Below are 18,183 nucleotides of genomic sequence, written 5' to 3'. Positions count from 1 at the left end.
CCTCCCTGTTTTCTTTGAAGTATTCTAGAGATGCTATGGCCGCCAAGCGGACATCCGACCTCAAGCTCGTCCGGTTGGAAGGGAAAAAGCATGTCCAGCTGTAATTATATCAATTTATGCTTGCAGATGCCTGGCGAGATGATTCCGATCCAAGTACGATATATATTGCATGATGGAATCTTTTATTGCTTGATTTAAGACTCGTGAAATTGATGCTGCTCGAGTGCTTCCTGCTCGCTCAGGTCGTGCATTTGGACGTGTGCCTGCATGTGGGTGCTTATGTAAGCACTGCGGTGTCCACGATCTCACCTTGCCCATCAGGTGCGTTAAGCTCGTCTCATTTACTACGCCGCATGCAGCCTCAGCAAAACGCTTGGAACCCAACACCAATGTCGGGACAGAGGATCCTGAGAAGGTTCCCTTTTGCCCTGAGCCTCGGCACTGATATTTGTCATGTGACTCGAATTCGCAGAATCTTGGAGTCTTCCAGAGGAGCTCGCTTCGTCCAGAGAATTCTCAACGAAAAGGAGAGAGCGCATCCGAAGATACGATGTCTCCTCAACAACGGTCCCTATCACGGCAAGGCGCAGGCGGCTAGCAGTCATGACCAGACGACAGACCATCAGAACAGCTTTATGGCGGCCAATAAAGAGACACTCGGTTTGTCGAGGGCTGGGCCAAGTCTAGAGGAACTCCAACTCGCGGCCACATTCATGGCTGGAAGGTAGGATCATCCTAGCTCAAATAATCATCGATTTCCAAGGAATCCCGTATTCCCTATTCAAGATGCCCAATTGACTGAGATTGAGATCAACAGGTTCGCCGCAAAGGAGGCAGTCATCAAAGCTCATCCGCAAAGGAATCTCACCTGGCATGGTATTACCATATCACACCAGGCCTCGACCCATGTCGACAGGAACGGCGCCCCGGTAGCTATTATCCAGGGTACCAATGAGGACTACGAGGCCCTCATCAGCATCAGCCATGATGGAGAGTACGCTACCGCCGTATGTCTCGGTGCAAAGCCAACCAGCCAAGTGGATGAGTGATGAGGCGTGAGGTAGTCACTTGTCCCAACTGGACGGCTGGGTGTGATCAAATCTCCGATCCCCGTAACGCCAAAAAGAACGGCTGATGTCGTTTCAACTCGGCAATCCCATGCAGCAACGCGCGAGACGCGGAGGAACAGCCCTTGCAAATTGCCTCTCACGTTGCACAACATCGAAACAGCAGGCCTTGCTCATTTTCGGTAGTACAAGGTCAATCCCATGTGTTATCACGCTGCAAGGCGAGCATCGCGCCTGTGCAAAAGCAGAAATAACACCAAGCCGCAGCCCTGTGCAACAATGTGGACTGCCGAACACGATGGAAGCCACAAGGGACTCCATGGATGGACCTGTCTGCCCAACGAGCCTGAGGATTCTAGTCATCTTGAGCTGAGACAAGATGAGAAAAAAGCGTAAGAAGTCTTCTCGGCAGATTGCAGGAAAAACAAGGCGCGAGATTTCGCGGGCTGAGTGGGCAAAGCTGGCAAAGCGACGCCATTTAGATGAATGAAAGCTGACAATGGCATGTCAGACTTGATAGATAATCATTCTACGAATTCACCTGTTCCAAACAATTTGAGATGAAAGTGACTCCCCTCCAGCTCTAAACCTCGAACGATGAAGACCGCATAAATTGTGCCTCCTTCCTCTGTTTCTCCTCTCCTTCAAAATTTCAAGGGCCCATTGTCGCAGCGCTGCATGCTAAGAACGACTGGAAGAGGCTTTGACCGTTACTTTGATTGAGCCCAGTCCAGCCATTCGCTTCCAGTAGTCGACCAAAATCACAAGTCGCACCTTTGCTGCGACGATGGTACCTCGACTGTGGGCTTCGGCCATCACACTAGCCTCATCTTTCTACCTGTCCAGTTGTTTGCATATTCCGCCCAGCGCAATCAATGGATCCCTTCGATGTCAATATGATTACATTGTTGTTGGCGGTGGTGCTTCGGGTTTAGTCGTGGCAAACCGACTCAGCGAAGACCCTGATGGTATGCTTTGATCCGACTCCATATCTGTTGGTACGTCCTGACTGACCTTTCTTTATGGCAGTAACGGTTTTGGTGCTCGAGGTTGGGACTCTGTGAGTCGAACGATTCGTTGACGCTCCATCTTGCTGTCAACTGACCATGACGGCAGAGATACGGGAGGGGCGAAGGTGACAATTCCAGCGGAGATAGGAGACACCCTCTGGACGGACTACGACTGGAAGCTTCAGACCGTTCAACAAGAGTACCTCGAAAACAGAAATGTCGTTTTCAACCAAGGTAGAGTCGTTGGGGGAGGCACAATTCTTAATGGGATGGTGTGGACCCGAGGATCAGCCAGAGATTACGATGCCTGGGGAGATCTCAACGCTGTCAAAGGCCAGACAAATGCGTACAACTGGCGGTGGAAAGACCTTCTTCCTTACTTCCAGAAGGTACGACTGGGTATAATGGGCTTCTCGTGGGGCTTCGCTGACGCGTGTGGCGATGGCAGAGCGAGAACTTCACTGCGGACGTTGATGTTGCGGTCTCATCAGAACTCCATATACATCCCAACACGGAATATCATGGAGAAGATGGACCTGTGTCTGTTGCCTTCCCTCGATTCTTTTACAACCAGTCTTGTAAGCTCCTTGTACTCATTGATACTACCCTGCGGGTGTCTTTGAACAAAATTGACTCGTTATAGCCAATTTCTTAGCCGGCATGACAGAGATGGGATTGCCCATCGTGTCTGAGCCCAACGATGGGACGTGTGTCGGGGCTATGGCAAACCCCTCAAGTCTAAACGCACACAACCAGTCGCGGTGTGACAGTCGCACAGCGTATCTCGACCCTGTGATAGATCGTCCTAACCTCCATGTTGCGACGGAACAGATGGTTACAAGAGTTCTTCTGGAGGAGGTTGATAACCCGAACCCTGGCATTGGTGAGCCTTCTTTTAGCCAGCTACAGAAGGCAGTGGGAGTTGAGGTGCGTATGACAGAGTTTCACCCACAAGACGTACACTTACACTGTTTTTCTTTAGTTCGCGCGCTCCCAATCTAGCCTCAAGACAAATGTGACCTGCTCGAGGGAAATCATCCTAGCAGCTGGTGCCATCTTCTCACCCACTCTGTTGCAAATATCTGGCATCGGCCCTGAAGACGTGCTTCGATCTCTGAACATACCCGTGAGAGCAAACGTTCCTGGTGTCGGTGCCAATTTTCAAGATCATGGTAAGTGATTTGCGAACACAAACTCAACCCTCTAAGGGAAAATCATCTGCCATATACATGCTCTATATTACTGTTTACCCCGAGCATTTGTCTGGTACTTTGATAGCTAACTGTAATGCTGTAGGAATGCTTCACCCTGTGTACTCTTGTATGTAGTACACCCCAAAGCCGACCTTTCCTGCCTCTTGATTTCCGATCAATGTCGTTTCGCACAGATTGTCACCGCTTCTTGAGACCAGCTAACGTAGCAGTACAGATACCAATGTCTCTTTAATCACCGCCAGAACTGTCGAGGCTAGCAGTGCCTCCTATGCTGCCGCTCAGAATGAATACGAAACAAACCGCACAGGGCCTCTGACTGCGCCTATGATCAGCACAATCGCATTCCCAGCCATGAGACACTTTGCAGATGACTGGGTCGAGCTCATCGACGCCGCCGACCAGCGCGACATCAACCAGACATTGCCACCAGACACGCCTGCATCCGTGAGGGAAGGCTATATCGCTCAGCGCAAGTACCAGATCCCCTTGCTCCGCAACCCCACCGAGGGCGCCGTCGAGATCCTGGGTGACTCCATCGGGACTCTGTCCGTGGCGATGCAGCGGCCATTGTCCAGAGGAACCGTCCGGCCGAAATCGCAGGACATCTTCGACCTCCCACTCGTCGACCCGCGCTACTGCTCCGAGCCCTTCGACTGCCTTGTCCTGGCGAGGGCACTGCTGTTCAATTGTGCGCTGATCAATACAAATGCGATGGCGGAGCTGCAGCCCGTGGTGCAAGAGCCATACTTCTGCCCGAACCTGTCCGACTCTTCCAACTTCGACCGGAACGTGACGGATAGCAGGATGCTAGACCTAGCAAAGCAGTACCTGGCCACGGAATTCCACCCGTCAGGCTCCACGGCGATGCTGCCTTTGGATCTGGGCGGGGTTGTGGACACTCGACTCCGAGTGTATGGCACAGAGGGCCTGCGAGTTGTTGATGCTGGCGTGATGCCTATGGTGCTCGGTGCGCACCTGCAGGCTGCTGTCTATGCGATAGCCGAGAGGGCTGCTGATATTATTTCTGATGCTGATGTGTCTGGTGGTGTAGATCCGGACGAGCCTGGTTGTCCCGGAGTAGGATGAGTGCATGAGAAGGGCAGAAGAGAGGTTGTACAACCCAGGACCAAAGTCGTTTCATGGAACGCCAAGGTAATTCACCTTTGAAGATAGACTATTCATTATAATCAGACATGTCACTATTGTTCTGAAATATCGAAATATGCTTCAGTGGCACGTGTCACTGGCAAAGGTCCCTCGGAAGAAATGTGCCTGATTGCAGCCTGTTCCTTAATCTGGAAGGCATGAGGCTCTTTGCGGCCGCTCGATGCGCCCGTCTCCACATGCGTAAGGCAGCAGCTTTCTTGGGCTTGTGCGTATCAACAAGAAGCAGAGAGACGGCCACTGAAAGAATGACCGAACGATGATCCTACTGCAAAAGATAACATCGATCCTGCTGAGACCCAAGCCATGAAAGATATTCCACTTAATTTCTCTACAAGTCTAAACACAAATATGACATAAAAGAAGCCATCTCTCGGTAAAGGGGTATCTGTCTGTGACGAAGGCAACCAAGTCCCCAACTTCTCTTCCGCCAGACGCCCAGATAGATGAGCAGAGCCTAGGAAAAAGAGCCACAAATAATCTCCAAACAACAGTGTACGACCTTTACTAACATGTCCCTCCTCCGCACACACCCACTCGGACGTCTCACTCGCTACGAGTCAATTACGCAGCCTGTGCTGCTTCAGTTACCAACTGCTCCCCCTCATCCAGTAAGTCCGTGACCTTCCTCAAGTTCTGGATCATGCTCTGCCCAAGCCCAACGAGCAGCAACTTCTCCGCATTGGCAGGCAGTCCAAGATACGTAGGCGGCTCGCGCTCAGGGAGCTTGTGAATCCATCCCATGAAATCCTGCATAGAAGTTCCTGATGGCACCTCCAGGCTGCCTTCCTTGTCGCCGCCCTCAACCAGCTTGTGACCAATGTCATAGGCGGCCGGCGTCAGGAAAGAGTGAACGAGCTGCGTGAGGAGCTTGTAGTCGCCTTCATCATCGATCTTGCCGCCGTAGGTCTCCGTGACGAGATATCGGATCATTTCCCAGGGGATGTTTTGCGGGGCGATGTTAGTCCGGTTTTGGGCAACTGTTTCGACCCATGTGTCGATCACAAAGGCCGAGCATTCATACTATCATTTGTAAGTGACTGTCATGGCCCAATTCGAGGAGACGATACTCACATCACTGTCATTGAACTCCCAGAAACCCTTCCAGCCAAGGCTAGGCGCATAACGCAAGCGCTCTTGAACAACAGCATGCAGGAAAGATAGTAGTAGGTACAGCCTCTGCCGCTCAACAGGGCTCTTAGAGGGCCTCGTAGAAAGCGAAGACATCGAGTCTTTCATGTTGGCCCTGACACCAGCAGGTTGCTCGTACATGAGCACCCGAGAGGCGCGGAGCAGGTTGACGGGGATCTTGGGGCTCGCCTCCATGGACAGGAAGAGTCTGAACTCCGGATTGGGGTTGAGTGATTCCATGCGTTTCTCGAGGCTCTGCAGCCAAGTTGGTGCAAGATGGACGTTCTTGACCAATACCCATGATCCGATCTGTGCCGCGTTACTGATTGCTTTGTCGGCGCTTGCAACACCCTCATTGGAACCCATCGCAATATTCGTGCATCTAACACGCATCCTCTCCACCAGACTGTCGACTTTGTAGCTGGCATCGAATCCAGGGCTGGACACCAAAGCAATCGGTCGTGTTGCGGGCACTTGGGTCACGGTAGCCTTGAGATCTTCCACAATGTCGAACAGACCAGGCCCGAATACCAAGGCCACGAAGCGCTCTGCGGCAGGTACGAATCGATCAAGACGGAAGAGCTTTACTAAAAGCAGGGATAAAAGAGCCTTATCGTTGTCATCTGTGCTGTCATCCCAGATCTTGGGAACGAAATTCTCTGCAAGCTCCTGGGAGAAGAATTGATCCCAGTCACTAGCGGAGACCTGGTCGAGTCTCTCCTTCAGACTCGGCAGCTTTCTGGCTCGTGCAAATGCCTCGTCCTTGCCCTCAACAACTGTTGAGACGTCCTTGCCCTCGATCTTTTCGTCCAGGATGTTGTCAATGAGAGTGCTGTCCATTTTGTACGGAGATGCTTGCGCGAGGAGCATAGCAAGAGTAATGCGATCTTTCTGGAGCAGTCCAAGTGCAGTCCTCTGGAAGGCGGCGATGAACAGGTCCCTGACAATGATATCACGGCGGACTTTGTGATTTGTCTCATTGGCCAGATTAGGATTACCATGGAGCACGCCGTGGAAAATGTCAAGGAAGTACTGCAACGAGAACTGATAGAAGTGGTTGAGATAGTGTAGCTGTTCAAGGACAGCGTACACGGCACTGCAGGACTTGGCGATGACATCGTACTCAAGTGTGATCTGTTCGACCTCGGCCATGACACCTTCAGTGTTGCTCATCTTGGCTGAAATCTCGGCGGCCTCGGTCTTGAGAGTCTCCAAGGTTTCAATAACGTTATCATCATCCAAGATGTTGCCACGTGATTCGTTGAGTGCTTGAAGCAGGCGCTTCTCAAGCTGTCGCAAGTGCACCTTGAACTCGCCCTGAAGCTTGATCAAGTTTGACCGCCTCTCATCAACATCTGGCCGCTCAGACTTCAATGCATCGTTAAGCGACTGGGTCTGGAGACTGCTCTGCGTGACGGTAAAGTTGACGAAGGTAGTTCGACTGCAGATATCAGGTGCGAATGTCGCAGATGGGTCTCTGGTGGACAGATAGATCTTAAAGGCCGGTGAAAAGTCGATTTGCTGCTTTCCAAGTTGAATGAGTACACGACCTCCAGTCTTCTGATATTCTTTGTTGAGCACGTGGTTGAGAATGGGGTCGAGATGCTCCGCGTCCTGGATGAGAATTGGGTTGCCGAATCGGAGCGAGCTCTCAAGCTGCTTGGTGAAGGAATCGTCCAAGAAACTGGTGACGGTCAAGCGACGGTCTTTACACTCCTTCTGCAAGAACTCATTGACTCTACCCGAAGGATCGATGATCAACGGGTACCTGTTGAAGCGCTTCAGGACGATGGCGTTCTCAGTGCACAAATCATCCACAGGCAAGCTGTTTTCATGCCATCCGAGACGCTCGTCGGCGGTGGACAAATACTCAGTCATGGGGTTATGCGGCTTGAACTGAATACCGGACAAGTGCAGCTGGTGCAGCCAATCTTCCATCATGCCTTTGCGGAATGTCTGGTCATATAGACCGCTGTAGGCAAGGAAAGCGGCGGCGACAAGCACGTCTCCCACCAACGTGCTGATCTGTGTCTCGAAGGACTTACTGCCCTCTTCCCAACGCACACGCTCGGAAGACAGGCTGTCGAGTAGCTTGACACTTCGGTCGACCTTGAATTGCACCCTTGACATCTCGGATTTGATTGCCTGTGTCTCGCTAATCAGCGCTGCATACTCGGTCTTGTAAGTGGCGATGCTCTGCTCCAGGTGGGCAATGTTGTTCTCGATGGCCTTGGCCTCGGCCTTGGTTTGCAGAGCTTGCTCCTCCAGCTGCTCGACCTCCGCCCTCAGGGGGCCAACTCGGTCGAGGATTTCGGCGAAATTGACTTGAGCTTCCACCCATTGAACTAGAGGACCACAGGCCTTACTGGCGCGGTTGACCCTCTCAAATGTGAACTCTGGGTTGGATAAGAATTCATTTCTCATCTTCACTCGCAGGTTCTTGGTCATCTGCTTCTCATTGTTGAAGTTGATGATGCTTGCAATAAAGTCATCTCGTCGCACAACGGCTTGAACGGCTTTCCAATCATTGACCTTGTGCCCGATCAGCGTGCAGACGGAATCCAGTGCAAGTTTGACGCCCTGTGGCGGCGTGTTCATGGAACGGACTTCAGTCAGATGCTGACGCTTGATGTTGCTGACGCTGGCTTTGGCTGCCTCCACTGCAGGCTCTGCCTTCGCCAGGTCCTCCAAAACGACCTTCTTCCTTGTTGCAACCTCAGCTTCTTGCTTTTCAAGCGCAGCCTGGACTTCGAGAGATGTGTTCTTGCGCTGCTCAGCCTCCCGCTGGTCGGCAACCATGCGCTGCAGTTTCTCATTCGCCTCGATGTCTTTCTGCTCCAGCTGAGCCTTCTTCTCCGCAAGACTCTCGCGAAGGTCTCTGACTTTGTCCACGGTGTCCCTAAGCTTCTCAAGACCCACGTTGAGATGGCGCTGTTGTTCTTCAAGGTCCTCGCGCTTCTCATTGTACAACTTCACATACTGTGCCACGAAATCCAAGAAGTGACGCGGTGTCAAAAAGGTGACCTTGCCCTGCTGCTTCAATAACTTGACATTGAAGCGCTGAAGGGAGTAGTGAATGTAAACCATCGAGTTGACAACTGATTCTCTGTGCGAAGGGGGCAGGCTGAGGCCTCGGTAGGCGATAGGAATCGTGTCGGGTGCTTGGAAGTTAGAGCGGTCGAGATCCACCGAGTGCGTCAACTCGTGCGCAACCTGGAATAGGGCCTGATCCGACCAGTCGCCGAACCAGTTGAGAACACAACGGTTGAACAAGGCTGGACTGGTGGCTGCCTTGGAAGAGAGGCCATCCTCTGGTGGGTTCATCGTAAAGACGACGTGCAAATTCTTGACGATTTGCGAAGTGAACCACTTGTAAAGCTCCTCTTGGGAGTCGAGGAGCAGCCCTTGACGTTGTGCGCCTTCCTTGCAGGCCGTCATCAAGGCTGCGAAGTCATCGCCTTCGAATAGGCCGGGCACTTCAGCATTGGCAAGCAACGTATTCATTCTCTCGAGGAAACCAGAGTCAAGAACGTTAGACTCGTCCATGATGAAGCACATCTTCTCACCCTTGCAGCCGCAGCGCCGCAAGACTTCCCTCAAGTCCTCATCGAAGTCCTCGGCTGAGTACTTGCCGTGCACCTTGATCTGGTAGACCTTCAGACCATTCATCCACGCCACGAAACGAGACAGGGTTGTTTTTCCCGAACCGCTGACGCCAATGAGAATGAGATGACCTTGCGGCTGCCGGAAGACACGATCAATGCGAAGGACGTGCTCCAGGACATCGTTGAACAAGATAAGTGGCACATCAACCTCCTCCTCGCAGAAGGTCTTGAGGCGAGCCTTGACAAAGTCACGAAGTTGTTCTCGATCGACCGGGACATAGTTCTTTGACAGCCAGTTGGAGTAGAGGATGGGGCCGCCAAGTGCCTGTTGCTCGTCGATGGTTGGGAAGAAGTCCATCGCGATTCTTCGCACAGCATCGTCGGTCCACTTACGTTCATCCTCAGCAACAAGTCGATCTTGGAAGAGACGCAAAGCCTCGTGCGCCCATATGCGTATGAGACCTTCAATAGACAAAGTCTCGAGAGGCCGGATCGCCTCATACACACCCCGAACCCAACGAGTCAACTCACGAGGACTGTAGACATAGTGGGGTTGGATCTTGGCCGTAAATCGCTGCTGAGACTCGAGGAAGAATCGGACCATAGCTTGAGTGAGCGGCTCTGCGTAACCGCGGAGTGAGGGAATGATCTTGAGCACAGCAGAGTTGAATGTTCCGTAAATTTGGTGTAGAGATTGTTCGCCTGGGTAGTCGACCATGATGAGAGGAGCATGTCGGAGGAAACGAGCAGCCATGGGCGTACGTCCGGCATCTGTTGGGGGGTTGCAAGCGCCCACGAACTGGATTCTATCAAGAGTCACCCACGACTTATCAGAAGTTCGCCAGAAGCCGTTGTGTTCGACTAGCTGACGGATGAAAGAAATGGCTCTCTGCGTGCCATATTTGTCCGGAGCTGGCAAGTTGATCTCATCACAGAATATGACAAGCCAACGCCCAATTTGAGTTGGAGACAGCGTCACTCCATTCAGTGTCTTCTTGTACTCGCAGTACTGCTCGAATGTCTTGATCAGGAGGTCGGGTGTAGTGGCACTCGAGAAATTGAGGCCAACGACCTCCATATTTGGGAGCTTTCGCAAAGCACTGAAGAGCGTCATCGTCTTACCAGAGCCTGGCGGTCCGCATAGAAGGAGAGGCTTGTGTTCAGCCAACCACGAGTACAGGACGTCTTCGTGCCGGACAGTGTCCAAAGTTGGGATGACCACATCGGTTTGAGTGATGGAGTGTGTATTGACTTCGATCGTCGGTACTTGATTCTGCCAAGGGGTCCATTCGGCTTGTGGGAGGGAAACATCGAAGTCAATAAGGGCGCTGGAGCCATCCAAAGGCGGTGACCCGAAGTCTGCGAGACCGCACAAGCTATCACCAAATGCCTTGCGATCGTTCAATGGACAGTCGCCAGTTAAAGCCCAGACCAAAGCAAGTAAAAGCTTCTTGGAAATGAAGCCTTCCACCTGCTCGGGATCCAGAGGGAAGTCAACATGCTGAGAATTGTACTCGATGATGTCACGGACAGCCTTGTTCAGCAGCGAGAACATAGTGTTGAGGACTCTCGCCACTGTGAATTCCATGATGTGGTTGTAGTTCTCTGCTTGTTGCAAAGCGGACAAGATGAAGCCCTCAGATTCGAGATGCGCGCGGAGGAGATCGGCGGCGTGGGTCTGCACGGCCAGTGCTTTCGCAGAGCTTTGGCCAGTGGCCACCGCGTCTTCGTCCAGATCCTCAAATGCAACAGTGCGTAGCGTTTCAAGGTAATTGGTCACCATCATGCTTGGTGTGACAGTGTCTTCGCTGAACCAGACCATACCGCATCTACTGACTGTCGCGAGCGTGGCGTACTTCAATGTCTCAACTTCGAACATGATGCGAACATTGGGTGGCAAATTGAGTCGCTCGCCGTTGGGAAGCGTGAGCAGCTTGTTGTCGTCGAGCACGCTGTTCAAGTTTTCGACCCACTCAGGGTCGACATCGCCGTCGAATACAATCCAGTGTCGCTTAGCATCCTCACCACGAAGGTTGTCCACAATTTTCCGGAGAATGCTTGTAAACAAACCGTCCGTCCATTCTCGAGTGGTGGAGTCGAGGTTTCCATACAGTGCCTCCTTGGACATGACTTTCGAGTCGATAACGTGGGACACGCCCTCGACACCTTCAACCTGTTGCAGCGCATCAAGAAGCAACCTCCAGGCGGCCGACTTTCCTGATCCAGAGTTTCCAACCATCATGACACCGTGGTGGATCTTCTGGATTTGATACAGCTGAAGGACCTTCGTCATCCATGTATCGGTAACAACAAGCTGTCTTTCGTCTGCCAGGCGGCGGATCGCCTCCTCCAGGCTGTGTAAGTTGGCAGGGACGTACTTGACGCCAGGGAAGCAGACTCCTTCGATGTCCATCATAATGTCAACATCGGTCTTGATCAGCTTCGGCGCAATAGTTTCGCGGATACTTTGGACAATGATCTCTGGTTCCACTACTTCCTCCGCGCCCAAATTCCCTTCGGTCTCGATGAGTCGAGCACGCTTCAAGCCACCAGAGCTGACTAGAACGCTCTTCAGTGCACGCAGACCAAAGTCATAATGCGCTTGTTTCGACAATTTAGCAGAGCATTGATCGAAGAACGGCACCGTCTGCTTCGACAGTTGCTTGGCTTGATTGAAGCCCTGGGAGTAGAGCATGACCTCGGCAATGAGCTCCTTGTCAGGTTTCGACATGGCCACACTTCGGAAGAGCTTCTTGAGATTGTCTGGAAGATTGGAACGACCAGCATAGCCAGGGTTCATTGTGATGAAGATGCCTGTATCTTCATTGACGTGGAGTTGGCGTCCTACAAGCTCAATCTGAGCTTTGCTGTCCTCAGCACCCTGTTTCAGACCGAGTTGGATGTTCTGGATCTGCTGCGAGACGGCAGACAGGATGCGCTCCTCGAGACGGTTGAATTCGTCGAAACAGCCCCAGGCTCCGACCTGACAGATACCCAGGAAAATGCGGCCCATAGCCTGGAAATCGAAAGTGTCGTCACAGCAGAAGACCAAAGTGAATCTGCCGAGCTCGACGCCTAGCGCCTTGACAGATTCTGTCTTGCCTGTGCCAGCAGGGCCATAAGGTGACCCTCCAAGCCGCTGGCACAATCCTTGTGTGAGGGTGAGGAAACATCTGTCAGTGAGAGGCGTCCGAACAAGCCTGTCAGGGACACCCAGATACTCGAAGCCGTAGTTGAGCTTAGCGTTTGCCATCTTGATATGGAGGCGGTCTAGGAAATCACCCTGGGGGCTGTAGACGTAACGCATCTGGAGGAGCCACATGTAATGTGTTGGAGCCGTGGCATTGAGCTTCACGAGTTTTTCGATGACATCTCGTTGATGGACACATTCGGTGATCATCTGCTCGCACTTCTTCCTCATCAATACCTCCAGGTCACCGAGTACTGTGTCCGCAAGAAGGCGTAGCACCTGCACCTCGCGCTCGAACAAAGCTTGGAGACCCTTGCCGCCATCATTGAGGGCCTGATCAACAGTAGTAGTCCAGACAACCTGGGTTGCTAAGACCACAATTTGACTTGGAAAAGCTGACATGAATTCGCTCAGGGCTGATTGCTCAATGTTCTCATTGGAGAAAATGGGCGTGTATTGCTCGACAGCCTCAGCTAGTAGCTCTGCAAGTGTTGCTTTCATTCCACTTTCGAGGAGCGCGAGCCAGTCGTTGATCTTCGGGGTCTTGATGACCGAGATTTCCTTCTTGAGCCGCACGGTCTCGCCCTCCTTGGATGTAAAGCCAGAGATGACACCCTCTTCATCCATGACCAAGCCGGAGAGACCAGCGAACATCTTTTTGAAGTGCTTAGCGATACGCAAAGTGTCGTTGCTGTTGCCAATCATTTCCAGGAGATCCTCGTCACCGACGAAGTAAAATCGAGGGAATGAGACACGCTCCTTCTCAAGATATTCGCCAAGCGCTTTCTGAATCTTGTTGAGCAGCTCCGCTAAACGCTCCAAAGACTTCTGTACATTTGGTATGTTGAGGACATCGAGGACGGTGGGCTGCTTGTAGACCTTCTTCATAACCGCCGAGAACTCGCTGTTGATGTTCTGGAACCTCGAAGATTCAATGGGAAGCAGGTGCTTGATGTCTGCATTGCCAGTGAAGACACCTTCGAGGTAAACCCATTGGCGTTGAACATCAATCCAGACGTCGAAGAGGACGTGTACACGGTTGAGCCTGTCTTCCCAGGTAGAAGCTTCCTCCTCAAATTCTTTGTAATACGGAGAGTGCTTCATTGCTTGCAGAGAGTTGAGGTTCTCGCTGCATTTTGCGAAAAGCTCATCCCACCCTCGAATGAGACGACACTTGTTCTGGTAGTTGACGAGTTCCAGGTGGTAATTCGTCCAGTCCTCCTTCACCTGCCTGAGGAATTCTTCAAGGGCCATCTCACCCTGGGCTTGAGCAATCACGTCCTTGATGATGACTTCGGTTGCCACAAGATTCAGGTCCCAAACATCCCCTAATGTCATAGAAACGGGAGAATACCGCTTCCCAGGCTTGATCTGCTTCCAGATTTTGGTCCAGTGTCGGTCCCGTACGGCCTCAGACTTGAGGTCTCCCAGAAGAGTATTGACTTTCAAGTATTGCCGAAGGATGTTTTGGATGTGTTCAAACGCAGCGTATTGCCGCATTCTGCTGGGCATCTCCTTGGTCATTTTGATGAGGTTGTCAATGGATGACCTGATCTTTCTTGGCTGAACGCTGGTCCACAGCATCTCGCGGAGCTCATTCAGACTCTTCCAGATCAAGGAAAGTGAAGCCCACACAGATTTGAAGTCCTGAACCTCTTCCAATATCACACCGAGAGACGAGTCCGCTGACGCAGGAAGGTCGAGAGCTTCCTTAGCTTTTGAGACCATGGCAAACTCTTCTTGGAGCTGAGTGATTCTGATCTCGAAAGAGCTCAAGGTAGCATTGGCCTCGTCAGGGGGTATGGTGCCAGATACTGGTTTCTCCTCATTCCACTGCTGTGCCACTTCCGTGATTTTGTCAGCGACAACCTTGTCTTCTGCGACAATCTTCGCTCGTAAAGCGTCTGTCTGATCCTGGACAATCTTTGACTTGCGCGCAAGAAGCTCATTCAGTGCATCCCACATGCCGTCTACCTGTTCCGCATGAAGCCAATCATTGGGAAACTGGTACCGCTGCCTCACAAGAGTTGATTCGCCTTGGCGGAATATCTCGACCTCAGGCGCCCAAAGCTTGACCTGCCGTTTGCAACTCTGCACAATGGTGATGAATTGCACAGCTTGCGCCGTGGACGATGCTTCGAGACTGTGACCTTCCAAGTCTCGTCGGGCTTTTTCGATCTCAGCGTGGACTTCCCGCATGCGGTTTCCGAGACGACTGGCAAACTTGAGTAGGATGTCATGCTGCCATTGATCATACTTGGCATTGACCTTAGTCTGTACTTGATCATAATCGATGGTGACGTGGCCAAAAGAGCGGCTGACCTCCGATGTGTCAAAGGTCGATCTTGTCTTGCGGAGTTCCTGCAAAAGCTGCAACCACCGTGAAAGCTGATCACCAAGTATTTCGTAGACCTGGTCTGATTGCAAGTCCCATAGCGACTGGAACTGCAGCCACTTGTCGACATACGACCCAATCTCCTGGAGCTTCTTGTCGACGGAGCCATGGACACGAATGAGCATCTCAGTGCACTCAGCAGGCAGGTCATTGAAGCGAGGCTCGTCTTGAGCCGTCGTATTCAGACTGAGGCTCATCTGGTAACGAGTTGCCTTGACTTTCTTCAAGTTGCAGACAACGCCGAGCCACTCTTGAAGTTGCAAGAACCAGCTAGCGCGTGCGTATTCCATCGGAGGGTCGAGGTAGATGACTTGGTTACGCATTGTGATTTCATGGATCAGCTGCCTCATGACTGGTTTGTCAGATTTGGAGTTAAGACCACCCTCCCCCTGTGCCCTCCGACGCGAACCTTCACCTTCGAAATGATCGTCCTCGAAGGCCTCGATCCAAGCTGACATTGCACGTTGAAGGCGGATTAGCAAGACATCCTTGATGTGGGAGTTCATGCCCTCGACCCAGTACCCTAGGTTCACATATTGCTCAAGATTCAGCTGGTCCACTGCATCTTGAATGATCTTGAGCCTTGAATCAAATTCCGAGGCTTCATAAGGGCAAGAGCTAAGCTCCGCAAGCGCCTTTTGGATTGTAGCGTTGATCGAAGCCAATGTCATCGTCTTGAACTGGAGCTGTGATACCGCCACGGAGAACTCTTTGACGAAAGTGACGTGCTTGCTTTCCCCTTTAGATGAGTCTGCTCTGAAATGCAGTTCGTACATGTTGTTGAAAGATTCCCATCTAAGAGGCATGCCCTTGCGGACAAGCTCTTGGACCTCGTTGCGAAGACCGCCAAGCAGCACGGAGACGTCCGGCATGTCCGCGATCTGGCGATCAGTCTGCGCGTAAGTTCTGACACTCTCCATGAGGCTCACAGCAAAGGGATAGACTCTCTTGGCCTCTTTCGAGACGCTGTTTATGGCGTGAGGCACGCTATAATTCAGCCACATGAGGTTTCGGACCTCTTTGAACAGGGCGATGACTTGCCCGTCAAAGTTGATATGTAGCTCCAGAACGTTTCCGGCAGACCGTATCTTGTTGATCGTGAAGATAAGTCCCGAGATGGTGATATTTTTCCTCTGCACGTCGTGGAGCCAAGCCTCATATATCGGTCGGGTGTTCAGCTTCTTGCGGAACAATTCGCTGTCATTCTTGAGCTTCTGACCTTCGGTGTGAAGCGCCCATTCAGAGCCGAGAACATCCTCAACCTTCTTCATGTAGCCGTCGAGTTGACGCTCGATCTGACGAGCCCAGATGATAGCTCCAGAAACCGGCGGCAGATCATGTAGCTGTGCCATGGCGTGTGCCTCAGAGTGTCCATATTGCTGCTTGAAGCGCTCATGGAGAGAGTTGATGGCCAACTTGACATTGTCAATAAGCTGAGTTTGGTACTCGGCGATAGCGCCTCGAATTTTCGGCCGCACGAAAAGGGCATTGAATTTGGAAAAAACACGGAACATTTCGTTCGCATTCTTGGCTGTAGCAAGACGGTCTCGCAGGCGGGCAATGATGGAGTTCTCAACGCGGGACGTCCGTTCATTGTAGGTCTCCTCCGCCTTGACCCATCGTTGCGTCCCTTCCGGTGAGACATCGAGTAGGTCCACGTTTCTCAGAGCTTCCCACGCTTGCTTGACTTCTTCAACCGCATCAACATCACCCATCTCTTCGACAACAACGCCTTCTGCGTTTGCGCCGTCGACTAACTCAGCCACGGTCGCTTTTGGTCCAAGAACGTTGACAATCGTCTTTTGCAGTTGCTCGTGGTTGTCGCGAAAGTTGCTGACATACTTTAGTCGAGACTGCAGCTCGCTGTGTTTGGGATTGATCTTGATAGGAATGAACTTTTCGTTTCTCCGCCTGGTGACATCACGGGCAACATCTGTGAAAGCTTTCTTATTATCGTCCCAGGCCTTGAAGACGCTGTCCGTTAGGCGCATGACATTGCTAAACTCCTGGTAGTCGAGATCAACCAACTCTGTTCCGGGGAGAAGACGGTGCAGGACTTCATCTAAATCCGCCGAGAAGGCCTCGACCAAAGGCAAGGCTCGTCGAATGGGGTACGGGCAAATCCTCAATTTCTTGTTCAGGTGCGTGAAGATCTGGTCAATAGCATCTCGAACCTTGGGCAATGAGGTTGCCGAGAGGAGCTCATCCAGGGGAAAGTCACGCATCAGCTGGTTGTACTTCTGGACCGTATCCATGGCTTCTTTCAGCCCTGTATCCGCTCCAAAACTGACGGTCGCCTGAAAACGCTTCGCGTGCTTCAATATCTCCAGGGTCAAACGAACGCCGTCGCTTCCTAGCTGTGTCTCGATGCCGCCAAGTGCCGCCTCCATGGAAAGCCAAAAGTTAATTTCCTGGTTGGCCGTGCCGGTGGTCGGATCACGATTCATCTTGGTAATGGCCTGAATAGACTTGATCCAGTTATTCACGTTCGTTTGCAGTTGGTTAAGGAAGGTGCTGTCTTGGAGGAGGGCCGCCGGAATCATATCGAGCGACGGCTTGACCTGGCGGGATGCAGCATCATCGAGAGCATTCTGTACCGTCGGGTGGAACGGCAGAAGCACTTCGGGGATCTCAACGTTCTGCTGCAGATGTGATAAGCTCAGCTCAAGCTCAGTCCATCTCTTCTTCGTCACAGGTATACCAGTTTTCGCGTCGACATCGGCTCTGCCACGGACGCCGCCGATCATCTGCTGGCTCTTGGTGCTTGCATCGAAATATGGCGCCAGACCATTGTGCAGGAAGAGCTGCAAGTATTCAAAGGGCGAGGCCGCCGGACCCTGCTCGCCAGCGGTGGCTGCAAGGTAGGCCGGGCCGGGAAGATTCAGCACTTGAAGCTGAGAGGCGAGAGGCGCGGACGGATCGAGGGGTTGAGGGCGCTTCAGGAGGACCAGGAAGGCAACGGTGGTGACTGCTGAGAACAAATCGGATGCAATAGTGTACGTGTGCTGTGTTGGTTCTGCAGAGATATAGTCAGCACATATCCCACTTGGTCAGAGTGGAGGAGGAGGTCGCCGTACTGGAATCCACATCGCCGTTTTCTAGTTGAGGCGTCGCGGGGATGTCCTTTTGTATGTACAAAGACACCAGTGCGTCGTTGGCGAAGCGGGTGCATCGTTGTAATGTGTCGTTGTATCGTGCCTTGGACAGCAGACTGCCAGGAGCTTCGAGCTCGTCGCGAGAAGCGCCAAGGGCAGCCTCAAGCAGATGAGCCAGATGCTCAACGACGCGGGCGGGATCCATGGCAACGAGAGGGGCGGCAGCGCTGACGCCGTTGATGCCGTTCGCACCGTTGCCGTTGAGAGGCGTGCCCGGGGGCTGGGGTGATACGGCCGCGTCCATGATGGGCG

At 52.4% G+C, this 18,183-nt stretch overlaps 2 protein-coding genes across 2 annotated transcripts; one reads left to right on the top strand and one right to left on the bottom strand.

Annotated features, from left to right (window-relative positions):
* Positions 1-389: 389 nt before the first annotated feature.
* On the top strand, positions 390-4,377 carry J7T55_010088 (uncharacterized protein; the record flags this gene model as incomplete). The annotated part of the gene is made up of 10 exons (XM_053131276.1): positions 390-724; positions 818-1,007; positions 1,335-1,459; positions 1,836-2,035; positions 2,097-2,127; positions 2,184-2,466; positions 2,526-2,655; positions 2,733-3,004; positions 3,060-3,249; positions 3,506-4,377. The coding sequence occupies 10 exons, from the start codon at positions 390-392 to the stop codon at positions 4,375-4,377; spliced, it is 2,628 nt and encodes an 875-aa protein (XP_052990514.1).
* A 642-nt stretch (positions 4,378-5,019) lies between these two features.
* J7T55_010087 (ropy-1) lies at positions 5,020-18,175 on the bottom strand (the record flags this gene model as incomplete). The annotated part of the gene is made up of 3 exons (XM_053131275.1): positions 5,020-5,478; positions 5,530-17,792; positions 17,854-18,175. The coding sequence occupies 3 exons, from the start codon at positions 18,173-18,175 to the stop codon at positions 5,020-5,022; spliced, it is 13,044 nt and encodes a 4,347-aa protein (XP_052990513.1).
* Positions 18,176-18,183: the final 8 nt, after the last annotated feature.

The sequence above is a fragment of the Diaporthe amygdali genome, assembly GCF_026229845.1.
Source record: "Diaporthe amygdali strain CAA958 chromosome Unknown NODE_26_length_719862_cov_65_716256, whole genome shotgun sequence".
Classification (NCBI taxonomy): domain Eukaryota; kingdom Fungi; phylum Ascomycota; class Sordariomycetes; order Diaporthales; family Diaporthaceae; genus Diaporthe; species Diaporthe amygdali.
Note: the sequence above shows the minus strand (reverse complement) of the source record. Positions and strands in the feature narration are given on the sequence as shown.